General features: G+C 44.9%; 1 protein-coding gene across 2 annotated transcripts in view; it reads right to left on the reverse strand.

Annotated features, from left to right (window-relative positions):
• The window catches only part of LOC121561828 (beta-1,3-glucosyltransferase-like), a 175,499-nt gene that overhangs the window by 59,313 nt on the left and 91,842 nt on the right, over positions 1-24,344 (reverse strand). For both annotated transcript variants that reach the window (XM_045213245.1, XM_045213247.1), the window contains exon 3: positions 18,189-18,228. In XM_045213245.1, coding sequence (XP_045069180.1) covers positions 18,189-18,228 — 40 coding nt within the window. The remainder of the gene's footprint in view (positions 1-18,188; positions 18,229-24,344) is intronic.

Raw genomic sequence — 24,344 nt, forward strand, 5'->3', positions numbered from 1 at the left:
AACCTGTTTTTGCTTTTCGGGTATTGTGTGTAGAACAATTTAATACATTTTAGAATAAGGCTGTAATGTAACAAAATGTGGAAAAAGTAAAGGGGTTTGAATACTTTCCGAATGCACTGTATATGGAGATCCTAATGGTTTGGTCCACAGTCAGTCACACTACATTTACATTTACGTCATTTCACTACACACTACTGGTATGCTAATTGCAATTTTATGGGTACATCTTTGGTTCCTTACAGTTGACATTTCAGTCATTTAGCAGACACTCTTATCCAGAGCATCTTAAAGGAGCAATTAGGGTTAATTGACAGATTCTTCACCTAGTTGGCTCAGGGATTCGAACCAGCAACCTTTCGGTTACTTCCCCAATGCTATTAACAGCTAGGCTTCAAGGTGTTTATTAGAGTGTCCTTCAAAAGGTATTTCCCATCTGTAATTTATGTACCCTATCCGGCTCGAAGGACCACGAAAAAGATGAATGGACCCAGAGAGAGATGCTGGTTTTGTACATGTAACATCAGTAAACCTCAAAAACACTGGAGGACAATTGTGACTAAAATAAATGCAACAGCCGACATGAACAGAATAAAAAATTTACTGTGGTTCTATAGTTCAAAGGAGCTTCCACATTGATTGTGTGTGATTTGCATCTCCACCATCTGTCGAGGGATAAGAGTTCACTGCATTTATTTTCAACAGATGAGGCAGATGCATCGAGGAGAGGAGGGTTTTGGAAGAAAGTGTACAGTACAGGGTATGTAGATGCCCGTATACCACACATTCTGTACACTCTCAGTGAGGTCTGCCACTCAGTGCACATTCAGCATCCACCGCTCCTTCTGAAGAACTCAGAACTCCAGCAACTCAAAGCCTGCAGCCACACAATGTCTTCTGGATCTCTGTCCAATATTTTCTAATTGGATACCCATAAATGCTCAATAATAAATAGGCCAGTAAGTTCAGAGAGTCCTAGCCTGATGCACATGATTTAATTTTGCCACTTTGGTTTTAGAAGTGGGGGATGTCCTCCCCCAGAATTTTTTTGGGCATCTAAAGCTCATTTCCTGCATTTTTACACAATCCAATATGCCGTCTCCATTTAGAACAAAAAGTAAATGCCCACAGTCTTCAAGCTAGGTAAGAGTTCGAGCCACCTGCACGCCCGACCCCCACCAGCCTAGTCAATAACTAAACTCTCTCCCAACACAATTTCCTTCCCAGTTCACACCATTAATTGTTCTAAATTCCCAAGGGAAAGGTTTGGAAAAAAACATTTTTTATTTTATTTTTAAACACAGACACCTCCAGAAACAGCAAATCCTCCATATAATTAATGTCATAGGACTAATAGTACTGTAGAGCTCATTTTACTTGCACACAATATAGCTGGTGCGCCCCGTCCTGTCCCTAGGGGTCCACCACCCTGCAGCGCCCCAACCCAACACACCTCACTCAGCTTTAGGGAGGCAGGTAGCTTAGTGGTTAAGAGCGTTGTGCCAGTAACCGAAAGATCGCTGGTTCTAATCCCCGAGCCGACTAGGTGAAAGGCACTTAACCCTAATTGCTCCTGTAAGTCGCTCTGGATAAGAGCGTCTGCTAAATGACCAATTTATTTTATTTATCTTAAATGAAACATTCCTTATTGGTTTCAGGTGTGTTAGGCCAAGGCCAGAGTGCCAACCCACAGGACGGCAGACTCCCAGGGCCAGGACTGAGCAGCCCAGCAGCTAGGGATTGCCTAAATTGGTATCTCCCCTGACGTGGGCATGTTTTCAATAATTCAGTCTATGGATGGCCTTAAACTGCAGTAATTTATGTCTGAGATTATATGAACATGAGTGGGCATTCAAACAGTTTATACCATGTCTTCCTCACATTTTTGTTTGACATGTTTTGTGTCATCGGGAAAAGCATTGATAACGTTTGGAAATCAACTTTAGAGGTTTGCCAGACTGCCTTAAAATAGCATCTGGCTTGTCCAGTGTTTGCTGCACAGAGAGAATAAAGTGTTGTTTCTGGAAAAATTCACCTCACCTCCGTCGGACTGCTCTTCCTTGGCTGCCTGACCCTGCTGAGACCCCTGTCACCATCTGATCCTCCTAAAATGAGGCATGACAAATAATTACCTTGGTGTAAATCTATACATTATATTGTCCAAGAATATAATCAATGGTTCAATAATTGAAATGACCATTATTTCCCAGATCCCAGACTGTAGCTTTAAGCTTAGGCTGCTGTCCTGTAGCGACTGTAGGTCTACCCATCAATTCAAGACGGAACTTTGTATTATTCACTGATATTGTTAATATAGGCCTAATGCAAAATTCACCTGAGCTCCGTAGACTGGTCTTCCCTGGCTGTCTGACCCTGCTGGGACCCCTGTCATCATCTGATCCTGCTAAGACATGATGAGCATAGTGTTGTGTACTGACTGCACTAGAGGGCTGCGGGTCCCAACAGAGATCATTGCTGCGCAGTCAGCATAGTTGGGCATGAGACTTCAAGTGCGCCTAGTATGTGTGGTCTCATTGAAATAGAGTAGGCTGCCTTTATGGGTGGAGAAATTAAGTGGCAGTTAACTTTAATATGAAATTAACTTAAATAGGATTAGAGTGTCTGTAAATAAATATTGATAATGGAAAGAAGTGGAGGGCGCTCAACCAACGTGAGTCGAAGTGCAATCAAAAAATGTAATCATAATTGAAAAGGAAAAGGCACAATGCACACATAGGTTAGACTACTATGGTGAGCGAGCGTCGCGCCTTTTCATGTTTAATAAATATTGATTACCCATTTATTTGTCTCTGCCTGCAAATCGGCCTCCTAAAAGGTAGGCTATATCCTATAGGCCTATGCTAAATGTAGCAAGTGTCGCTGTCATCATTCTTGCTGCTTCCAGTTCAGTAGCCATACCTGCGAGATCAGGTGCGCGTATGGTCTCAATTAAATAGACCAGGCTATAGCCTATGCATGGGCGGAGAAGCACGGGGCAGTTATCTTTCCAAGGAAATGTACTTCCTAAATAGGCCTATGATTAACCTATAGTTTACTACATTGCCTAGAAATACGCCTAAATATTCATCACCCACATTTCTCCGTCTGAAAATCTTCCCACTCCTAAAAGGTAGGCTATAAAAATAGCTAAAGAGAAAGTGCACGTCTCTCCAACTCTGCTCTCTTCAAACTACATCTAGCATATTGGCTGATATAGCCCAGTTATACAATATAAGGGCCATGTGAGAATCTCTGGAAATTTAACCTATTTCTTAAGTTAAATTAAGTTAACCTATTTCTTAAGCCAGCCATGCTGGAACCATGGCTGGCAAGTGAGCTGCGTCACATACGCCTAAAATAACATTGTGGGACTGCGAGTGGGTTTGGGACCCGTTCTTGCGGTAGCGGGTGGGAGTTGGACAGAAAGCCAGCTGGTGTGGGTGGGAGCGGGATGAAGAAATCAGTCCCGCGCAGACCTCTACTGTCCACCATGACAGTGAAGCCTGTAACGTTAGAGCTGTTTATTACTGTGTCAGGGTGTAAAGTAGGGAATTAGTTAGGGAAACTGACAGATCAATAATGTTACATACTGACTAATAAAACTCACATCGCACTGAAAAAACGTCAGAATTTTAATCATCAATTGTTTGGCCGATGGGTTCATCGTTTGATTCAGGTCTTGTGTGATTGAGGCAAAAATAATAGCTAACGTTAGCCAACTTTTGGCCAGCTCTCTCTCGAACTGTACATCAACTGGCGAAAGCTAGCCAAGTTAATTTACTTCTGAAACGGGACAAAACATTTCCGTTCAAACAACAGCTGTTAGATAGTAATAATAGCCAACTCATATCGCTATCTGACAGATTACAGTCTAGAGATTACTTCACTGTAGTAGCTACTAGCTAGTGTAGCTTATTCATTCACCTCAGTTGAGAGGGGATGAAACATTAGCTAACGTTACATGTCAGTTACAATACTAGCTCAGCACTGCGAATAAACACTAGTTTTTTTCTGTTAAGTTAAACAGCAGATACCTTGCCAGCTACATCAGTCAACTAAAGAGTAGCCAGATTCTGCTCTGCTTGCTTTTACAACTCAGTGAAAGAGCGCAACACATACACACTGAACTTTGCTCAACTCTCCCGTGCTGGTCCAGCCAGCATTCCAGAAGCTTCGCCTTCACACGTCCTATCAGCCCGCTCTGTGGTATCCGTGAAGTCCAAAATCCAAACCGGCTGAACACTCCAAACAGCCTACCCGACCGCTCTGAGGTGTCTGCATGGTCCTAAAGCAGACTGTTGACGCTTTTTGTATCACATTGCAATGATAAAACTGGGGGGGACAAAAATGCAATGTCAGGATGTGGGGGGGACATGACCCCCCGTCCCCAGTGAAAGTTGCGACCCTGCATTTAGCAGTTTCTCGAATTCCAACCCCACAAACAATATCCTTCGCCTCCCTGGTGTGACAGAGCAAATTACAATGGCAGTGCCAGATAGCTTGATTTGTTCAGATAACAGTGTCTGTGTGCATTTCCACTCGGCTAAGGTGCCAAATTAGGGCATTATAAACTTGCTTTCGTCTACTTTTGTTTCCGCCATGACCCAGTTGAGTGAGCAAGCCGGCAGAGGTCCAGAGTTTCCCCTCCAAAACTCCTTGGCGGCTTCCTGGAGCCCTCCCCTCAATCGGAGAACTCTGCTATTGTATTAAAGCTCTCAAGCATGAAAGGTAAACATCTGATCCCTCCACTCGCTCTACTTATGAAATGTCTGCTGCCATCAAATGAATAAGAGGAGAACTCCATTGAATGGCGAACAAGTGCAAAGCTCTATTGGGTTCATTTAACTTTCCAGGGTTTCCACGCCACGGTATCATTCTTTAATAAGATAGTTTAACATCAAACAGTTCTCATTATGCCCTTTCACAGGACCAATTTATCCTATATACAGTGCATTCTGAAAGTATTCAGACCCCTTGACTTTTTCCACATTTTATGCTGCCAAAGGTGCTTCAATAATGTATAGGGTCTGAATACTTATGTACATTTTATATTTCTGTTTATTTAATTTGTATACATTTGCAAATATTTATAAAAGAAAGTTTTTGCTTTGTCATTATGGGGTATTGTGTGTAGATTGATGAGGGGAAAACTATTTAATCAATTTTAGAAAAAGGCTGTAACGTAACAAAATGTGGAAAAAGTCAAGGGGTCTGAATACTTCCCAAATGCACTGTATGTCTACACAGCTGGGAGAGGATTGAATCTCTACCACACTACAGGATGTCTCTCAAAAACCCCTAATTTAACAATGATGGGGAATAAGGGAGCATTGTAGCATATGTAGTGGTCTTTATGAAGTGCATTCGGAAATTATTCAGACCCCTTCCCCTTTTCCACATTTTGTTACGTTACAGCCTTATTCTACAATGGATTACATTTTTAAAATTCCTCATCAATCTACACACAATACCCCATAATGACAAAGCGAAAAATGAGGGGAATAAACTATTTAATCAATTTTAGAATAAGGCTGTAATGCAACAACATTTGGAAAAAGTCAAGGGGTCTGAATACTTTCCGAATGCACTGTATGTACCACAGAAGAACCAAGAAATGAAGAGCAACACCACGGCTGTCTTTTTGGGCTTTTATGTAGATCAGCAATGGTATTATGAAAAGTCTGGACAGGAATACATCAGTCTTCAATGCACCATCTGACAAGTTGTTCTTTCTCTCTCAATGTTTTCAGGGACTGAGGAGAATGGGAGCTATGGGTAGTACCAGGGTGTTAGACGGTGACGTAGGCACCCAAATAAAATAAAATAAATGTAATGAAATAAAAAACGAAGATGTTAATATCATCCAGCTACTGTAGCTGCCTCCTTAACATCAACAGGCAGTACTAGTAGCGCAACCAATGAAAATATAAACCCAAAAAGTAAAGTACCTGGCGATCATAGCGATCTGATTCCCCCTTCTTTCTGAACTTGGAACATTCCTGTTCGCGGGCTTGGGCCACTGACCCTTAACATGGATGTTCTGTTCTAAATTGTATACTATTTTAATAATTTGAAGTTTGATGTAATAACCATTTTAACTCTCCTACACTTACCCCTTCTTCATTTCGGCAAACTTTAAGACATAAGGTAAGACTTTTTCCTCCACGGGTAACCTTGTCCTAAAGTCGTCCAGAAGGACAGCAAAGAAACGTTGGCAGGTAGAAATATGCCCTTATACATATAAACTATGACCCTCTAATAAAGTATTTGAAGTTCCCTTAATCTATTGACTTATTTTTTAAAGATCTATTTCTCTATTGATCTATCCTCTGGGCCTCTATGTTTCACTGGGGGTTCTGTCACTTAGGCCTACACTTCAACAAAAGTTGATAGGACTTGAATCAGGGCAGCAAGATGCTCTCTTTTGTCAGGCTCAGCGATCACTTGACTCATTGACTCAAAGTCTTCTGACAGGCTTCACAACTCTTCCAGTTCGAGTTCTCAAGGTGCCTTCACTAGGTCTCAGGACTGTATCAGTGAGCTCAGCCGTCTAGCTGTTTCTGTGCTCTTCCTCTCTCTGGTTACTCATTCTCTTCTTAGTAGATCTTATGCATCCAGAGCCGCTGACTGATGCACTTCTACTGCTGACGCCATCTAGACTGCTCACTGACGTCCCTTTTCTACTTGTGTCATCTTCAGAAAGGTCACTTGAATCATCACTAGGCATCCTTGAGGAGCTCCCTGTGCTCGAGCTAGCTGCATGTCCGGAGATTATGTCCTCCCTTGGACTTGGAGGATCGGCTTCTCTCATGTTTACTCCATCTTCCAGTCCCTAAGATCTTGGGGCTTCAGCTTCCGTGGGCCCCACAGTCCTTTTATCCTCTGAATCCTTATCCATATCGAATACCGGTCTTTCGTCACCGCTTTCTGCGTTTATGTCCTCCATTAGAGGCGACTGTGGACACCTCGTCTGTTTGTCCCACCATCAGGTAGTTCACTGGCAGTATGAAGTTTCGACAAACTATCTTACTCTTCTTGGTAGTAGGATCTTTGACTCTGTAGCTGTGCACAGGGGTCTTTCCAAGTGATCACATAGACCGTTGAATACCACAATTTGGCAAGTTTTCCATTTCCCCTTTCCTTTCGTTTTGCCAAGAGAACTCGATCTCCAATCTCCAGGGCAGTACCTTTCACACTCTTGTTATACTGCCTTGCTTTTTCTGAGCTTCAGTGGTGTTGGCTTGGGCGATCCTGACAGCCTCTCGCAGGTCCTTTTGGAACAAGTCGACATACTCGTCATGAGTCAACACGTCTTCGTTCCTCAAGGTGCTTCCAAAGACGATGTCCACTGATAGCCGTGGAACTTGGCCGAACATCAGGTTAGAACGGCACAAATCCTGTCATTTTGTGTGTGGTACAGTTGTACGAAAAGGTGTGCGTCTGTGTCATCTGGGGCCTTTTTTCTTTTGCTCTCGCTGGCAACGACCGGATCATGTTACTGAGCGTGAGGTTGAATCTTTCCGTCTGACCATTGCCCATTGGATGATATGGAGTGGTATGGGACTTTTTGACTCCTGACACTTGTAGCAATTCTGCGGTTAAGGGTCTCACACAGTTCGCTCCTTTGTTTGAGTGGATCCACTGGAGAAAACCATAGACACAGAATAACTGGTTTCATAACTTCTGGGCAACCACCTTTGCTGTCTGCATCGGGCAAGGAAACACATGTGCCAGCTTCATAAAATGATCTGTGATGACGAGTACATCAACGCTCTCTCCATTCCTTCATTCTGCTGACCATAAGTCTATCCACACCAGTTCCAATGCTGTGCTGGTCTGTATAGATTCCAACGGTGCCCTAGCCTCTGGCTCCAGTGTCTTGCCAACCATAAAGAGCTTACAGTAGGAGACATACTTCTTCACTTCCCCGTCCATCCCAGTCCAGAAGAACCTTTGACGCACCAGATGGAGGGCTCTAGTCTGGCCTTAGTGGCCGGCTTCGTCGTGGGTTCCTCTCAGAACGATGGCTTTAACCCTCCCGTTGTCCTAGGGTCAAAATGACCCGCCACTGTGTTGAACCAACTTTATTTTATTTTTATTTGTTGGGGATCATTTGTGAGAAGGAGGCAGTGAGACTTTAAAGAAAATATCACTGCCTCCTTCTCACAAATGATCCAAAAAATATAAAAATTAAATAAAGTTGGTTCAACACAGTGGCGGGTCATTTTGACCCTAGGACAACGGGAGGGTTAAGGGAGTCTGGCACTACCATCTGGTGCTTCTTCTTGCCAACTCTGTCCTTAGATCTTCGATAGAGAATGCCATCCTTGATTTAGAGTTTATCCCAATGCTTCAGCATTATCAACACTTGGGCAGTCTCATGAGCTCTCTCTCTCCGCGAAGGTCTCCTTCTCCTCTCAACGAAGTATGCCACCCGGGCCAGCACCTGGTCCGCCTTCTGTTTTCTCTGTATCGCGTCAGAAGAAAGGACTGGAAGAGCAGCCATCCCCCTTCATGCTGAAGGATGCTGGCAGAATACTGGGCTAATTGGAAGTTGCGCACTGGCACACTTGCATCCCACTCTAGACAGGATTCCAAAACTGCTTTCACTCCTTCAGGAGAGACTTGAGCCAGGATCTCGCCACTTTGGATCTTGACTGACAGATGAACTCTGAAGGTCCAGGGCTTCCTCCTCACTCTTCCCGAAAACCAGGAGATCATCCAAGTAACACAGGAGGGTCAAGTAGTTCTGGTCACTGAAGATTGAGGTCATCATTCTGCCGAATGTTGCTGGGCTGTTACATAACCCCTGAGCCATTCTGTTGTACTCAAATAACCCTGCAGGTGATGTGCATGCTGTGTACTTACATCTTCATGTATGGGGATGTTGTAGAATCCCGAAGTCAAATCCATAATACTGAAGAAGCAGTTCCTTCCCAAAGCAGCGAGAGCATCGGCTTGATGGGGCAATTGGAACGCATCTTTCTCTGTCCTCTGGTTCAATCTGAAATCTGAAATCAGTGCAAATTCTCAGCTCTCCTGACGGCTTCCAAACCAGGACGAGGAGGGAGGCCCACTCACTACTGGACTTACGGATGATGCTCCGCTCCTCCATCTCCTTCAACGTCTGCCTCAGTTTCTGGTAGTCGGATGGTGGAACCCTCCTGTACGGCAGCCTGAAAGGATTCTCATCTTTCACTCAGATCCGGTGGATTATGTTCTTCGCTTTCACACAGTCAAGTCGGTCCCTGGAGAAGATGCCTTCATACTGAGCAATCAGGTCCACTAGTTTTCCTTTCCACGTGTCAGACACTTCACAGGACTCTATGTCAACTTTTGTTAAGCCTAGCTCTTTCAACTTTTATAGATACTCCTTCTTTGCCATTTCCCCACTCACTGAACATTCTTCCCCGGCTTGACATTCTGAACAGCAGACTGGACCTTACTGGGGCCCTCAACATGGCTGGCGTAGAGCTCTAGGTCTTCTAGGGCTAGGCATGGGTGCACATCAGCCAGCTTGGTGTTACGGCGGAGAACAATAGGGCGGTTCAACATGTTGATCACTTTCATAGGGACACACTTGCCAACCCTCAAAGGACATACAGTGCGTCCTACTAGGATATTTCTTGGTGCAGATCACGCTGTAGTGGCCTCTACGACTACAGTACTACCAACTGATAGAGGCACCTTTTCTTTCAGTTTTCCCCAGACTAAACGTTCATGCTGAGGCATGAGTCACACTCTGCTTGAGCACTACAGTTCCCACTTTGTCTGGTATCTTGTCACCGTGCCAGCGGTTCACGTTTGCTAGCATGCTGAGTAAAAGTCCATGTGAATCTTCTTCGGCAGGTTTGGAAAGGCTGTCCCAATACCAATTTGTTTTCTTAACCTTTTGCATCATGTGTTTTATGCTGTTCAATCCAACTGTCTGTCCAGGTACAACTAAAACAGACACTGCCATCTTGCAATCTAAAAGATCAATGTTCAAGTCATATTTATATTTAGGCTGTGCGCCTGTTTGCCCCCACAGCCTACAATAACTACTTGAATTGGCTTTCTAGACTCTGGTTTTATCACGTTACATCTCAGAAGTGTTTCTTCAGCTGACTCACTTAACATGCAGGTCATAGCCCCACTGTCTATCAGAGCTTGAAGTTCTACTACTTCTATTGCACTATTACTGGAACATAAAATGTTCTGATAAATTGCCTCGGTTTTCATGGTGTTTTCAGTCTTTGTATCTATGGTGATCTGTGAGGGTGTAACATGTTCGCCCACACTGCCCCCCTCTTGGAGTGAGCATGTTTGTTTAAAGCGGGCCCAGGGGAGCCTCGGCAGTTGCCTCTACAACTCGTTTTCTTGCTGGACATTCAAAGCCTCTGTGGCCTGTCATGTGACACTTGAAGCATACGCCCTCCTTTAAGCAGTGGGACTAAGTTTAACCCTTTGACGCATACTATCACATATTTGTGATCATTGTTGAGTGGTCCCTGCAGCGTACCATCGCAAATATGTGATTGGAACAGTAGCAACAGAACGTATGATGCACACAACGCGTCTAAACAGAATTGTTGTCTGAAAAGCATCTAAACAATGTTTTGTATTGATGGGAAATAAAGGTCTTCACAACTTTATTCCTTAATTTCACCTTTCAATGTAAAAGATAAATGACACGGAACACATCCACATCTAAACTCATTCCATAAACAATCATTTTATTTGTTGGGGGTGGGGGTTTCAAGTCCATGGGGGGTAGAAATGGTGGAAGGTATCGTGGGGGGATATGATTCAGGAAATATTACTATGATGGGAGATTGATCAATAAATGAGGGCAAACACAGGAGAAGTTTATACGATAAATACCATTACAATCTATGCAAGAATCGGAATGCATCATTTTTCACCAGTACTTGAAAACGTGAATAAAACAGTAAATAAACTCAGCAAATGTCCTCTCATTGTCAACTATGTTCATTTTCAGCAAACTTAACATGTGTAAATATTTGTATGAACATAACAAGATTCAACAACTGAGACATAAACTGAACAAGTTCCACAGACATGTGACTAAAAGGAATTGAATAATGTGTCCCTGAACAAAGGGGGGGGGGGGAGCAAAATCAAAAGTAACAGTCAGTATCTGGTGTGGCCACCAGCTGCATTAAGTACTGCAGTGCATCTCCTCCTCACGGACTGCACCACATTTGCCAGTTCTTGCTGTGAGATGTTACCCCACCCTTCCACCAAGGCACCTGCAAGTTCCCGGACATTTCTTGGAGGAATGGCCCTAGCTCTCACCCTCCGATCCAACAGGTCCCAGACGTGCTCAATGGGATTGAGATCCAGGCTCTTCGCTGGCCATGGCAGAACACTGACATTCCTGTCTTGCAGGAAATCACGCATAGAACGAGCAGTATGGCTGGTGGCATTGTCATGCTGGAGGGTCATGTCAGGATGAGCCTGCAGGAAGGGTACCACATGAGGGAGGAGGATGTCTTCCCTGTAACGCACAGCGTTGAGATCGCCTGCAATGACAACAAGCTCAGTCCGATGATGCTGTGACACACCGCCCCAGACCATGACGGACCCTCCACCTCCAAATCGATCCCGCTCCAGAGTACAGGCCTCAGTGTAACGCTCATTCCTTCAACGATAAACGCGAATCTGACCATCACCCCTAGTGAGACAAAACCGCGACTCGTCAGTGAAGAGCACTTTTTGCCAGTCCTGTCTGGTCCAGCGACAGTGGGTTTGTGCCCATAGGCGATGTTGATGCCGGTGATGTCTAGTGAGGACCTGCCTTACAACAGGCCTACAAGCCCTCAGTCCAGCCTCTCTCAACGTATTGCGGACAGTCTGAGCACTGATGGAGGGATTGTGCGTTCCTGGTGTAACTCTGGTATTTGTTGTTGCCATCCTGTACCTGTCCCGCAGGTGTGATGTTCGGATGTACCGATCCTGTGCAGGTGTTGTTACATGTGGTCTGCCACTGCGAGGATGATCAGCTGTCCGTCCTGTCTCCCTGTAGCGCTGTCTTAGGCATCTCACAGTACGGACATTACAATTTATTGCCCTGGCCACATCTGCAATCCTTATGCCTCCTTGCAGCATGCCTAAGGCACGTTCATGCAGATGAGCAGGGACCCTGGGCATCTTTCTTTTGGTGTTTTTCAGAGTCAGTAGAAAAGTTAGTAGAAAGGTCTCTTTAGAGTCCTAAGTTTTCATAACTGTGACCTTAATTCCCTACCGTCTGTAAGCTATTAGTGTCTTAACGACCGTTCCAAAGGTGCATGTTCATTAATTGTTTATGGTTGATTGAACAAGCATGGGAAACAGTGTTTAAACCCTTTACAATTAAGATCTGTGAAGTTATTTAGATTTTTACTAATTATCTTTGAAAGACAGGGTCCTGATAAAGGGACGTTTCTTTTTTTGCTGAGATTACATTATGCTCCATACATGCAGTACATTCAGAAAGTATTCTGACCACTTCACTTTTTCCACATTTTGTTATTATCTTTTTTCCTCATCAATCTACACACAACACCCCATAATGACAAAGCAAAAACAGGTTTTTAAAAATGCTAGCAAATTTACTACAAATAAAAAACGGAAATACCTTATTTACATAAGTATTCAGACCCTTTGCTATGAGACAAAAAATTGAGCTCAGGTATATCCTGTTTCTATTTATCATCCTTGAGATGTTTCTACAACTTGATTGGAGTCCACCTGCGGTAAATTCAATTGATTGGACATTATTTGGAAAGGCACACACCTGTCTATATAAGGTCCCACAGTTGGCAGTGCATATCAGAGCAGAAACCAAGCCATGAGGTCGAAGGAATTGTCCGTAGAGCTCCGAGACAGGATTGTGTCGAAGCACAGATCTGAGTGGCGCAGTGGTCTAAGGCACTGCATCGCAGTGCTAACTGTGTCACTAGAGATCCTGGTTCGAATCCAGGCTCTGTCGCAGCCGACCGCGACCGGGAGACTCATGGGCGGCGCACAATTGGCCCAGCGTCGTCCAGGGTAGGGGAGGGAATGGCCGGCAGGGATGTAGCTCAGTTGATAGAGCATGGCGTTTGCAACGCCAGGGTTGTGGGTTCAATTCCCACGGGGGGCCAGTATAAAAAATATATATATATGTATTCACTAACTGTAAGTCGCTCTGTATAAGAGCGTCTGCTAAATGACTAAAATGTAAATGTAAATGGGAAGGGTACCAAAACATTTCTGCAGCATCGAAGGTCCCCAAGAACACACTGGCCTCCATCATTCTTAAATGGAAGACATTTGGAACCACCAAGACTTTTCCTAGAGCTGAGCAATCGGGGGAGAAGGGCCTTGGTCAGGAAGGTGAACGAGAACTCAATGGTCACTCTGTCAGAGCTCTAGAGTTACTCTGTGGAGATGGGAGAACCTTCCAGAAGGAGAACCATCCCTATAGCACCCCACCAATCAGGCCTTTACGGTAGAGTGGCCAGACGGAAGCCACTCCTCAGTAAAAGGCACATGACAGCCCGCTTGGAGTTTGCCAAAAGGTACCTAAAGACTCTCAGACCATGAGAAACAAGATTGAACTCTTTGGCCTGAATGCTAAGCGTCATGTCTGGAGGAAACCTGGCACCATCCCTACGGTGAAGTATGGTGGTGGCAGCATCTTGCTGTGGGGATGTTCTTCAGCAGCAGGGACTGGGAGAATAGTCAGGATCGAGGGAAAGATGAACAGAGCAAATTACAGTGGCAGGGACTGGAAGACTAGTCAGGATCCTCAGACTGGGGCGAAAGTTCACCTTCCAGCAGGACAATGACCCTAAGCACACAGCCAAGACAACACAGGAGTGGCTTCGGGACAAGTCTCTGAATGTCCTTGAGTGGCCCAGCCAGAGCCCGGACTTGAACCCGATCAGTCATCTCTGGAGAGACCTGGAAATAGCTGTGCAGCGGCGCTCCCCATCCAACCTAACAGAGCTTGAGAGGATCTGTAGAGAAGAATGTGAGAAAATACCCAAATAAAGGTCTGCCAAGCTTGTAGCATCATACCCAAGAAGACTTGAGGCTGTAATCGCTGCCAAAGGTGCTTCAACAAAGTGCTCAGTAAAGGGTCTGAATACTTATGTAAATGTGATATTTCCGGGTTTTTTAAAAATACATTTGCAAACATAACAACTGTTTTGCTTTGTCATTATGGGGTATTGTGTGTAGATTGATGAGGGAAAAAAACAATGTAATCAATTTTGGAATAAGGCTGTAACGTAACAAAATGTGGAAAAGTGAAGGGGTCGGAATACTTTCAGAACGCACTGTACATACGGTATGCTACAGTATAAACGAAAACACGATATACAGAAAATAAGGCACTTACTTTGACAGGAATGTACACATGTCCAAAGTTATTATTTGTAAGGAAAACAACAATGAAGGCAATGCGGGCTCCAGCCAGACAATGTGCCAGGGGGAAAAAGTTTGTGCAAGGCCTGTTCTGACTAAAGATGTGCAATGTCTTCATACTTGATCTGGGGAAAAACTGGGGAAGTGCTTGGGCTCTCGTGAAACATAAATTGTCCGCAACAGTGAAATGGGCTACTTCATATGTGAATTAATGAGGAGGCGGAACACACCTCAATTTAAACTGTTGTTAGAAAATCTAACTTGGTAGAAAAGTTTGAAATTGACAAGTTGAAACATAGTTTATAGATAGTTAGCAGGCAGCGTGCCTTGGTTTAAGGGCAGTGCGGGTTAACTGTCCTGTTGCGTAACAATCACATTTTGGAACAGTGAGTGTATTCTGACATCACGGGCATAAAAAAACTAACGCTGGGGCGACCGTTATAGATATTTGGAACTCACAAGTGAAAAGCTTAATGGTCTGAGCCTTACAAATTCTACAGGGGCCAGCTGATGTATTAGTTTGTGGCTTTTTGGCCGAAGTTCTCCTTTGATTCTGTTCCTGGGTTGAGAGAAGCTTTTCCAGGAGAGAAATCACTTTGTTCAATGAAGCCTGATCACTGTTAGTGCACGTATAGTGCTGGGTCAGGGCAGTGCTTTACAAACATCATTGTCACCTAATGACCTGGATCATCCACTCTTTTTCCCTGTCTTTGCAAGCACTCATTGGCAAGGTCAATTAATTTGTTTAGTCTGACCCAATAATCCAAGCAGCTCTCTGACTATCTTGGAAGGTTTCATAGAAGTATCCTAATGGAATTGTGAATGAGATTTCCTCTCCAAAGTGCTGCCTCAGGATATTGTATATGGCTTCAGGGTCTCTGTTTATGTTAACGAGGGGGTTTCCACGGAGCCCAATTGTCACGATCGTCGTAATGAGTGGACCAAGGCGCAGCGTGAAATGCGTACATCTTTTATTGAGTACTATAACAATAACAAAACAACAAAACGAAACGTGAAGTCCTCGGTCATAAACACAAACCTACACGGAACAAGATCCCACAAATGACAAGTGCACAACAGGCTGCCTAAGTATGGTTCCCAATCAGAGACAACAAGACACAGCTGCCTCCGATTGGGAACCACCCCGGCCAACACAGAAACACACAATCTAGAAAAGAACACATAGAAAACAAAACATAGACACTACACATAGAAACTAACACCCTGGCTCAACATATAAGAGTCCCCAGAGCCAGGGCGTGACAGTACTCCCCCCCAAAGGCGCGGACTGCGACCGCGCCAACTAAACCCAACAGGGGAGGGGCCGGGTGGGCATTCCGCCTCGGAGGCGGATCCGGCTCCGGGCGTGACCACCACCCTCTAACTACCCCCCCCCCGTAGCGCCCCTGGTCTGGTCCCGCTGGCTGGAGCTGGACTGGACATCAGTGGAGCGGATTGATTAGGCTCCGGTGTGGAGCAGCTGACCGGTACCTGACCAGGCACCGGTGAAACAGGCACGGGCTGTGCCGGACTGACGACGCGCACCACAGGCTTGGTGCGGGGAGCAGGGACGGGCTGGACCGGGCTGGCGACGCGCACCACAGGCTTGGTGCGAGGAGCAGGAACGGGCCGGACCGGGCTGACGACGCGCACCACTGCCTTGGTGCGGGGAGCAGGAACGGGCCGGACCGGGCTGACGACGCGCACCACTGGCTTGGTGCGGGGAGCAGGAACAGGCCGGACCGGGCTGACGACGCGCACCACAGGCTTGGTGCGGGGAGCAGGAACAGGCCGGGCCGGGCTGGCGACGCGCACCACAGTCTTGGTGCGGGGAGCAGGAACAGGCCGGGCCGGGCTGGCAACGCGCACCACAGGCTTGGTGCGGGGAGCAGGAACAGGCCGGGCCGGGCTGGCGACGCGCACCACAGGCTTGGTGCGGGGAGCAGGAACAGGCCGGGCCGGGCTGGCGACGCGCACCACAGTCTTGGTGCGGGGAGCAGGAACAGGCCGGGCCGGGCCGGGCTGGCAACGCGCACCACAGGCTTGGTGCGGGGAGCAGGAACAGGCCGGGCCGGGCTGGCGACGCGTACCACAGGCTTGGTGCGAGGGGCAGGAACAGGCCGGGCCGGGCTGGCGACGCGCACCACAGGCTTGGTGCGAGGGGCAGGAACAGGCCGGGCTGGGCTGGCGACGCGCACCACAGGCTTGGTGCGAGGGGCAGGAACAGGCCGGGCCGGGCTGGCGACGCGCATCACAGGCTTGGTGCGGGGAACAGGAACAGGCCGGACCGGGCTGTGGAGACGGACTGGAGGTCTGGAGCGAAGAGCTGACACAACCTGTCCTGGCTGAATGCCTATTTTTACACACTCTGTGTGAGGCATCAGCACAGGACGTACAGGGCTGTGTACTCGTACTGGCACTACAGCACGTGGCACTGGCGCAGGATATCCGGGACCGAGGAGGGGTACTGGAGGCCACGAGCGTTGAGCTGGCACACTCCGTCCTGGCTGCATGCCCACCTTAGCACGACACGTGCGTGGTGCTAGCACAGGACGTACAGGACTGTGCCGGACCACTCGTGGCACAGTACGCAGCTCCGCATACCTCGGAACCTGCCCAGTCTCACGCTGCCTAGCCTGAGTACGGGAGTTGGCTCTGCTCTACCTCTAGGCTCCGCCAACCTCCCTTCCAGCCCCCAAACCCGGTGGCCTCCTCTCCTAATCCACAAACTCGCCCTGTAGCTGCCTCCAGCAGCCCCGTCGTCCATGCCGTGTGCCCCCCCCAAAACATTTATTGGGGTTGCCTCTTGCGTGTCCGACGTCGGCACGGTTGGCGCCGCTGCTCCTCTCTATGGCGCGCCTCCACCGTCTCCTCCCACGGACGCCGATCCATTCCGGCCTGGATTTCCTCCCAAGTCCAGGATCCCTGCCCGTCCAAGATCTCCTCCCAAGTCCAGGCTGTCTGCTCCTGGACACGCTGCTTGGTCCTGTTATGGTGGGATCTTCTGTCACGATCGTCGTAATGAGTGGACCAAGGCGCAGCGTGAAATGCGTACATCTTTTATTGAGTACTATAACAATAACAAAACACAGAAACACACGATCTAGAAAAGAACACATAGAAAACAAAACATAGACACTACACATATAAACTAACACCTTGGCTCAACATATAAGAGTCCCCAGAGCCAGGGCGTGACACCAATCCTGACTATGTCTTTAGACCGCCCCATTAGCCTGTCCTGTATATCTTGCACCTGTTCTGATATACTGCATCCCTTCTTTTTCAGGTGAGCTTGCATCATTTCTTGCCATTCAGTCACTGTGCACCGGTCTGTGCTACCACCCCTAAAGTGGTGGTTCTCTGACGTCTGACTTCAGAATTAGGTTGACCTTTGACCAATCAGGTATTTGTGCTATGGGCTTGAAAGTGCTTGGAGCAGCCCCTGCTAGACTAGCAGCAAGTTGATTTCCTATTTCACTGCCCAGTTGTTTGACTAACTCTGCAAGGGATTGCAACTGGGTTTGGTTTTCATTTTCACCCCCTATGGGCTTCTGATTCAGGAAGTGGGGAGTTCCGTTGTTTCACATTCATTTTGTACATTGTCTTATAACAATAGGTAAAAGGGTATTGTACAGTGCAATCATAATGTATGCAATATTGGTGGAATCAAGTGAGACATTTCAGAAGATTAGATTAGCAAACAGCTGAATAAATTCATACTTACTGGACCTTTAAAAGTGGTCCTTCCTATTGAACCATTTCTAGCTGAATGGAGAATAATCAATGAGACTCACCAAATTGGCTGTCATAGAGGACTTCCTCTGCATCCTGGTTCTGAGGAGTGAGAGAGAGAGACTTATTAGGAGGCTTAGTCGCACGGTTGACTTTTCAATTGAATGTAACAAAACAAAGCAGCAGCTCCAAACGCTTTCATGTGACAGTCCCACCGTCCCAGTATTAACACTCCCCTAATTTACATTTTACATTTCAGTCATTTAGCAGACGCTCTTATCCAGAGCGACTTACAGTTAGTGAGTGCATACATTTTCATACTGGCCCCCCGTGGGAATCGAACGCAAACGCCATGCTCTTCCAACTGAGCTAATTTCACAGCATTGTGTCAAAGAAAGGTAATAACTAATGGAAAAGGATTAGGTCTATTTATCAGTCTCAGGGGAGGATTAAGCTAAACAGAATATAAACACACTGGGCCATAGCCGCGGGAAGACGTTATGGGGTGGCGGTGCTGTGCCGACCACTGAGGTGGGGGGGGGGGCTTTGGGGGGTGTTTGTACGATGCAAAAAAATTTGAATTGCCCACGCTGAAGACGTCTATATCGTTCGCTAATACATGATAGTAAAGGCCATTACTTCGTGAAAAAATGTATTTGTAACTTGAGTCTGATAATTATCTGCACAAAACAGTTAATCTGATAATATTTGTAAAAAATATATATATATAATGCTTGATATATGTTTTCCAGTTCCTTGAAATACTTCCAAATGCAACTTATTTATATGTGAAAACTCAAATGGTATATTAATTCCTTTTACATTTTAGTAGATGCTCTTTCTAGAGCAACTTACAGTAGTGAGTGCATACAGTCGTGGTCAAAGGTTTTGAGAACTGAGGCAGCAGACTTTGTGAAAATTAGTATTTGTGTCATTCTCAAAACTTTTGACCACGACTGTACATGTACATTTACATACTTTTTCGTATTGGTCTCCTGTGGGAATCAAACCCACAACCCTAGCTTGCAAGCGCCATGCTCTACTAACTGAGCCACATCATCACAAACCACTTGATGTCTCAAGGAATTACTGTATTGTGCATAATTTTTCTTCATGGTGATGGAAAGTCTACAAGTACAAACCTAGATGACCAGCCTATGTACAATACAGTAATACACATTTACATTAAGTGGTTTGTAAGCATGGTAAATTAATACTGAACAAAAAGTGGTTGTTTTCCATGTTATTTTATCAAGAAAAATATTTAATTTGATGTGGATGTTTTGAGTCTTTGTCCATAACTTTGCACCTTTTGATGTACTGTACCAGTGAAAAGTTTGGACACACCTACTCATTCAAGGGTTTTTCTTTATTTTGACTATTTTCTACATTGTAGAATAATAGTGAAGACATCAAAACTAAGAAATAACACACATGTAATCATGTAGTAACCAAAAAAGTGTTAAACAAATCAAAATATATTTTATATTTGAGATTCTTCAAAGTAGCCACCCTTGTGGAGGCCAGGTCATCTGATGCAGCAAACCCTCACTCTCCTTCTTGGTCATATAGCCCTTACACAGCCTGGAGGTGTGTTGGGGCATTGTCCTGTTGAAAAACAAATGATAGTCCCACTAAGCCCAAACCAGATGGGATGGCATATCGCTGCAGAATGCTGTGGTAGCCATGCTGGTTAAGTGTGCCTTGCATTCTAAATAAATCACCAACAGTGTCACAAGCAAAGCACCCCCAAACCATCACACCTCCTCCTCCATGCTTCATGGTGGGAACCACATATGCAGAGATCATCCGTTCACCTGCTCTGCGTCTCCCAAAGACACGGTGGTTGGAACCAAAACTCTCAAATTTGGACTCATCAGACCAAAAGGACAGATTTCCACCGGTATACTGTCTATTGCTCGTGTTTCTTGGCCCAAGCAGGTCTTTTCTTATTATTGGTGTCCTTTAGTAGTGGTTTCTTTGTCTCCTATGAACAGTTGATGTTGAGATGTGTCTGTTACTTGAACTCTGTGAAGAACTGATTTGGGCTGCAATCTGAGGTGCAGTTAAGTAAGCATTTCACTGTAATGTCTGCACCTGTTGTATTCGGCGCATGTGACCAATAAAATGTGATTTGATTTGATTTGAACTCTAATGAACTTATCCTCTGCAGCAGGGGTAACTCTGGGTCTTCCTTTCCTGTGGCGGTCCTCATGAGAGCCAGTTTCATCATAGCGCTTGATGGTTTTTGCGACTGCACTTGAAGAAACTTTCAAAGTTCTTGACATTTTCCAGATTGAGTGACCTTTATGTCTTAAAGTAATGATGGCCTGTCATTTCTGTTTGCTTATTTGAGCTGTTCTTGACATAATATGGACTTGGTCTTTTACTAAATAGGGCTATCGTCTGTATACCACCCCTACCTTGTCATAACACAACTGATTGGCTCAAACACATTAAGAAGGAAATGAACTTTTAACAAGGCACACCTGTTAATTGAAATGCATTCCAGGTGACTACCTCATGAAGATGGTTGAGAGAATGCCAAGAGTGTGTAAAGCTGTCATCAAGGCAAAGGTTGGCTACTTTGAAGAATCAAAAATATAAAATATATTTTGATTTGTTTAATTTTATGGTTACTACATGATTCCATATGTGTTATTTCATAGTTTTGATATCTTCACTATTATTCTACAATGTAGAAAATAGTAAAAATAATGAAAATCCCTGGAATGAGTAGGTGTTCCAAACTTTTGACTGGTACTGTATATGTTTGAGGACAGGGTTTTGTTCTTTCTGGATTCCATTAGAATGATGATCGAAGAGAAAGGGACAGGACAACAACTCTTACAATTCCAACTATTAAACCCTGCAGGATACTGTTCATAATTATACAACTACTTTTTTGCCAAACCTGAGATGCTGCAAAAATACGTTTGCCCATGCTACAGACGTCAGACGTCTATATCGGTCCAATACAGGACTAGTAAAGGCCCAGCGCACTACTTTTGTGAGAAATAAATACATATTTGTTTTGTTATTCTGATTTTTCAAGGGGTGCTGCAGTACCCTGAGCACCCCTACTTCCCGCAGCTATGAACTGGGCTATTTCCATTCATTGGATAATTACCCCACTTCCCTTCCTCATCTTGTACAGCCTAAAGTTTGTCACTCATGTACTGTTTTTTTGCAACGCTAAATGTAGAAACCCCTCTGGGTTATTGGGAGGAATAATAGCCGATTTGCCATGTCATTAGTAGCTCCTAATTGTGTGGGTTTCTTAGCGCCTGTAGCATGCCGGGCTCCTTCGCGCCGAGTGCTCGGCTCAATTAAGACACAGTCAGAGAGAAGTTCCTCCACAGTGGCTGTCAATAGCCTGTAGCTGCCTGCAACAGACCATGGAGGAAGGAGGAAATCAATCACAGCTTTGAAGAGTATTTTCTCCTCCCATCTTTCAGAAGAAGACAGGTCTCAGTCTTTGGGGAGGAAGGAAGACTGTATAGCCTACAGTTCTGGCAAGTATCAGGAACTCTGCAGCAAGAGCAGAGCGGTAACAGATAATGAGTAGGAGAGAGATAAATAAATATTTTGATTTATGACTACCTCTAGACTGACAATTACTCCCCTCCTGGGCTCGGCAGGTCCCTTTGGAGATGAGCACAATCTAAACAAGTCGTAAATTCACAGTGAGGCGGGTGTGGCACATTGTTTTGGCATGATCGGGGCGACCAAGGGGAGGGGTGAGGACAGTGAACGGAGCCATTGGAGGAAAGCCATCTATTAACCTCCCCTCAGGAGATGACCACTAAGAACTATTAGAACAACACTGGCCAGAGATGGTCATTTAGCTCATAGATGTCCTCCCCCTGGTTGAGCTGCTGCCTGAACCCTGTCACAACAGCACTCTCTCACTCACCTGTCACTTACTTCTCCTTATTCCCTTGATTCCCTCTAATATTCATCAAACCTTAATATGAGTCTCTAACAAGTACTGTCTCTAGCAGAGACATTTGAATAACAGGATGCTAAGATTGAAGACGAGCGGCAGGGACCGAGAGAATGATAAATCTTCCATGATGCTTGTTCACTTGCATGTACTTTGTGTTGTCAGATTTGGGTGTGATCAGAGTGAGAGGCAGATTTATTCATCGGAAGACAAGACATCCAGAGCTGATTTTAATTAAATTTAATTCAGTGCCATTGGTGGATAAAAATACATTGGTTTAATTGGGCTCAGTAGCTTAAGTCAGTCAGGCCCATGAATTTCTCAATCCTCACACTGCATTCCTCTGAAGCCGGTTTCTAAGGAGAGACGCTGCCATCCTCAGGCTGCATTCTAAGAGATGAATAGTCTATATATTTCTTAAATATTATATCATCCCATCCCCTGCCTCTTAGAAGCCTGGAGGCATATGTATCTGCAAAAAGTTATTAACCATTGTGAATATCTCAGTGAAAAAACACAAATCACATGCACAAGTCACTGGCATTTGCTTTATTTTCAGCAATCAACTAACCACCATAGAATATAATAAGACATGAAGCGTTATTGCAGAAAGCAGGATTATCATGTTAACAAGCTAACTTTGATAAACAGCCACATACATCTTGATTGTTTTGGTATTTGGTATTTTATTAGGATCCCCATTAGCTGTTTCAAAAGCAGCAGCTACTCTTCCTGGGGTCCACACAAAACATGAAACATGACATAATACAGAACATTAATAGACAAGAACAGCTCAAGGACAGAACTACATCAATTAAAAATTTAATAAAAAAGGCACACGTAGCCTACATATCAATACATACACAAAAACTATCTAGGTCAAATAGGGGAGAGGCGTTGTGCCGTGAGGTGTTGCTTCATCTGTTTTTTGAAACCAGGTTTTCTGTTCATTTGAACAATATGAGATGGAACGGAGTTCGATGCAATAATGGCTCCATATAATACTGTACGATTTCTTGAATTAGTTCTGGATTTGGGGACTGTGAAAAGACCCCTGGTGGCATGTCTGGTGGGGTAAGTGTGTGTGTGTCAGAGCTGTGTGTAAGTTGACTATGCAAATAATTTGGGATTTTCAACACATTATTGTTTCTTATAAAAAGAAGAAGTGATGCAGTCAGTCTCTCCTCAACTCTTAACCAAGAGAGACTGGCATGCATAGTATTTATATCAGCCCTCTGATTACAATGAAGAGCAAGACATGCCGCTCTGTTTTGGGCCAGCTGCAGCTTAACTAGGTCTTTCCTTGCAGCACTCGACCACACGACTGGACAATAATCAAGATAAGACAACATTAGAGTCTACAGGACTTGCTTTTTGGAGTGTGGTGTCAAAAAAGCAGAGCATCTCTTTATTACGGACAGACCTCTCCCCATCTTTACAACCATTTAATCTATATGTTTTGACCATAACAGTTTACAATCTAAGGTAACACCAAGTAATTTAGTCTCCTCAACTTGTTCAAAAGCCACACCATTAATTACCAGATTAATCTAAGGTCTAGAATTTAGGGAATGATTTGTACCAAATACAATGCTCTTAGTTTTAGAGATGTTCAGGACCAGTTTATTACTGGACACCCATTCCAAAACAGACTGCAACTCTTAGTTAAGGGTTTCAGTGACTTCATTAGCTTTGGTTGCTGATGCGTATATGGTTGAATCATCAGCATACATGGACACACATGCTTTGTTTAATGCCAGTGGCAGGTCGTTGGTAAAAATAGAAAAGAGTAGAGGGCCTAGAGAGCTGCCCTGCGGTACAACACACTTTACATGTTTGACATTAGAGAAGCTTCCATTAAAGAAAACCCTTTGAGTTCTATTAGATAGATAGCACTGAATCCACGATATGGAAGAGGTTGAAAAGCCATAACACACACGTTTTCTCAACAACAGGTTATGGTCAATAATATCAAAGGTTGCACTGAAATCTAAACGTACAGCTCCCACATTCTTCTTATTATCAATTTCTTTCAACCAATCATCAATCATTTGTGTCAGTGCAGTACATGTTGAGTGCCCTTCCCTATAAGCATGTTGAAAGTCTGTTGTTAATTTGGTTTACAGAGAAATAGCATTGTAATTGGTCAAACAATTTTATCCAACAGTTTGCTAAGAGCTGGCAGCAAGCTGATATGTCTGCTGTTAGAACCAGTAAAGGCCGCTTTACCTCTCTTGAGTAGCGGAATTACTTTGGCTTCCCTCTAGGCCTG

This window comes from Coregonus clupeaformis, chromosome 5 (assembly GCF_020615455.1).
Source record: "Coregonus clupeaformis isolate EN_2021a chromosome 5, ASM2061545v1, whole genome shotgun sequence".
Taxonomy (NCBI): Eukaryota; Metazoa; Chordata; class Actinopteri; order Salmoniformes; family Salmonidae; genus Coregonus; species Coregonus clupeaformis.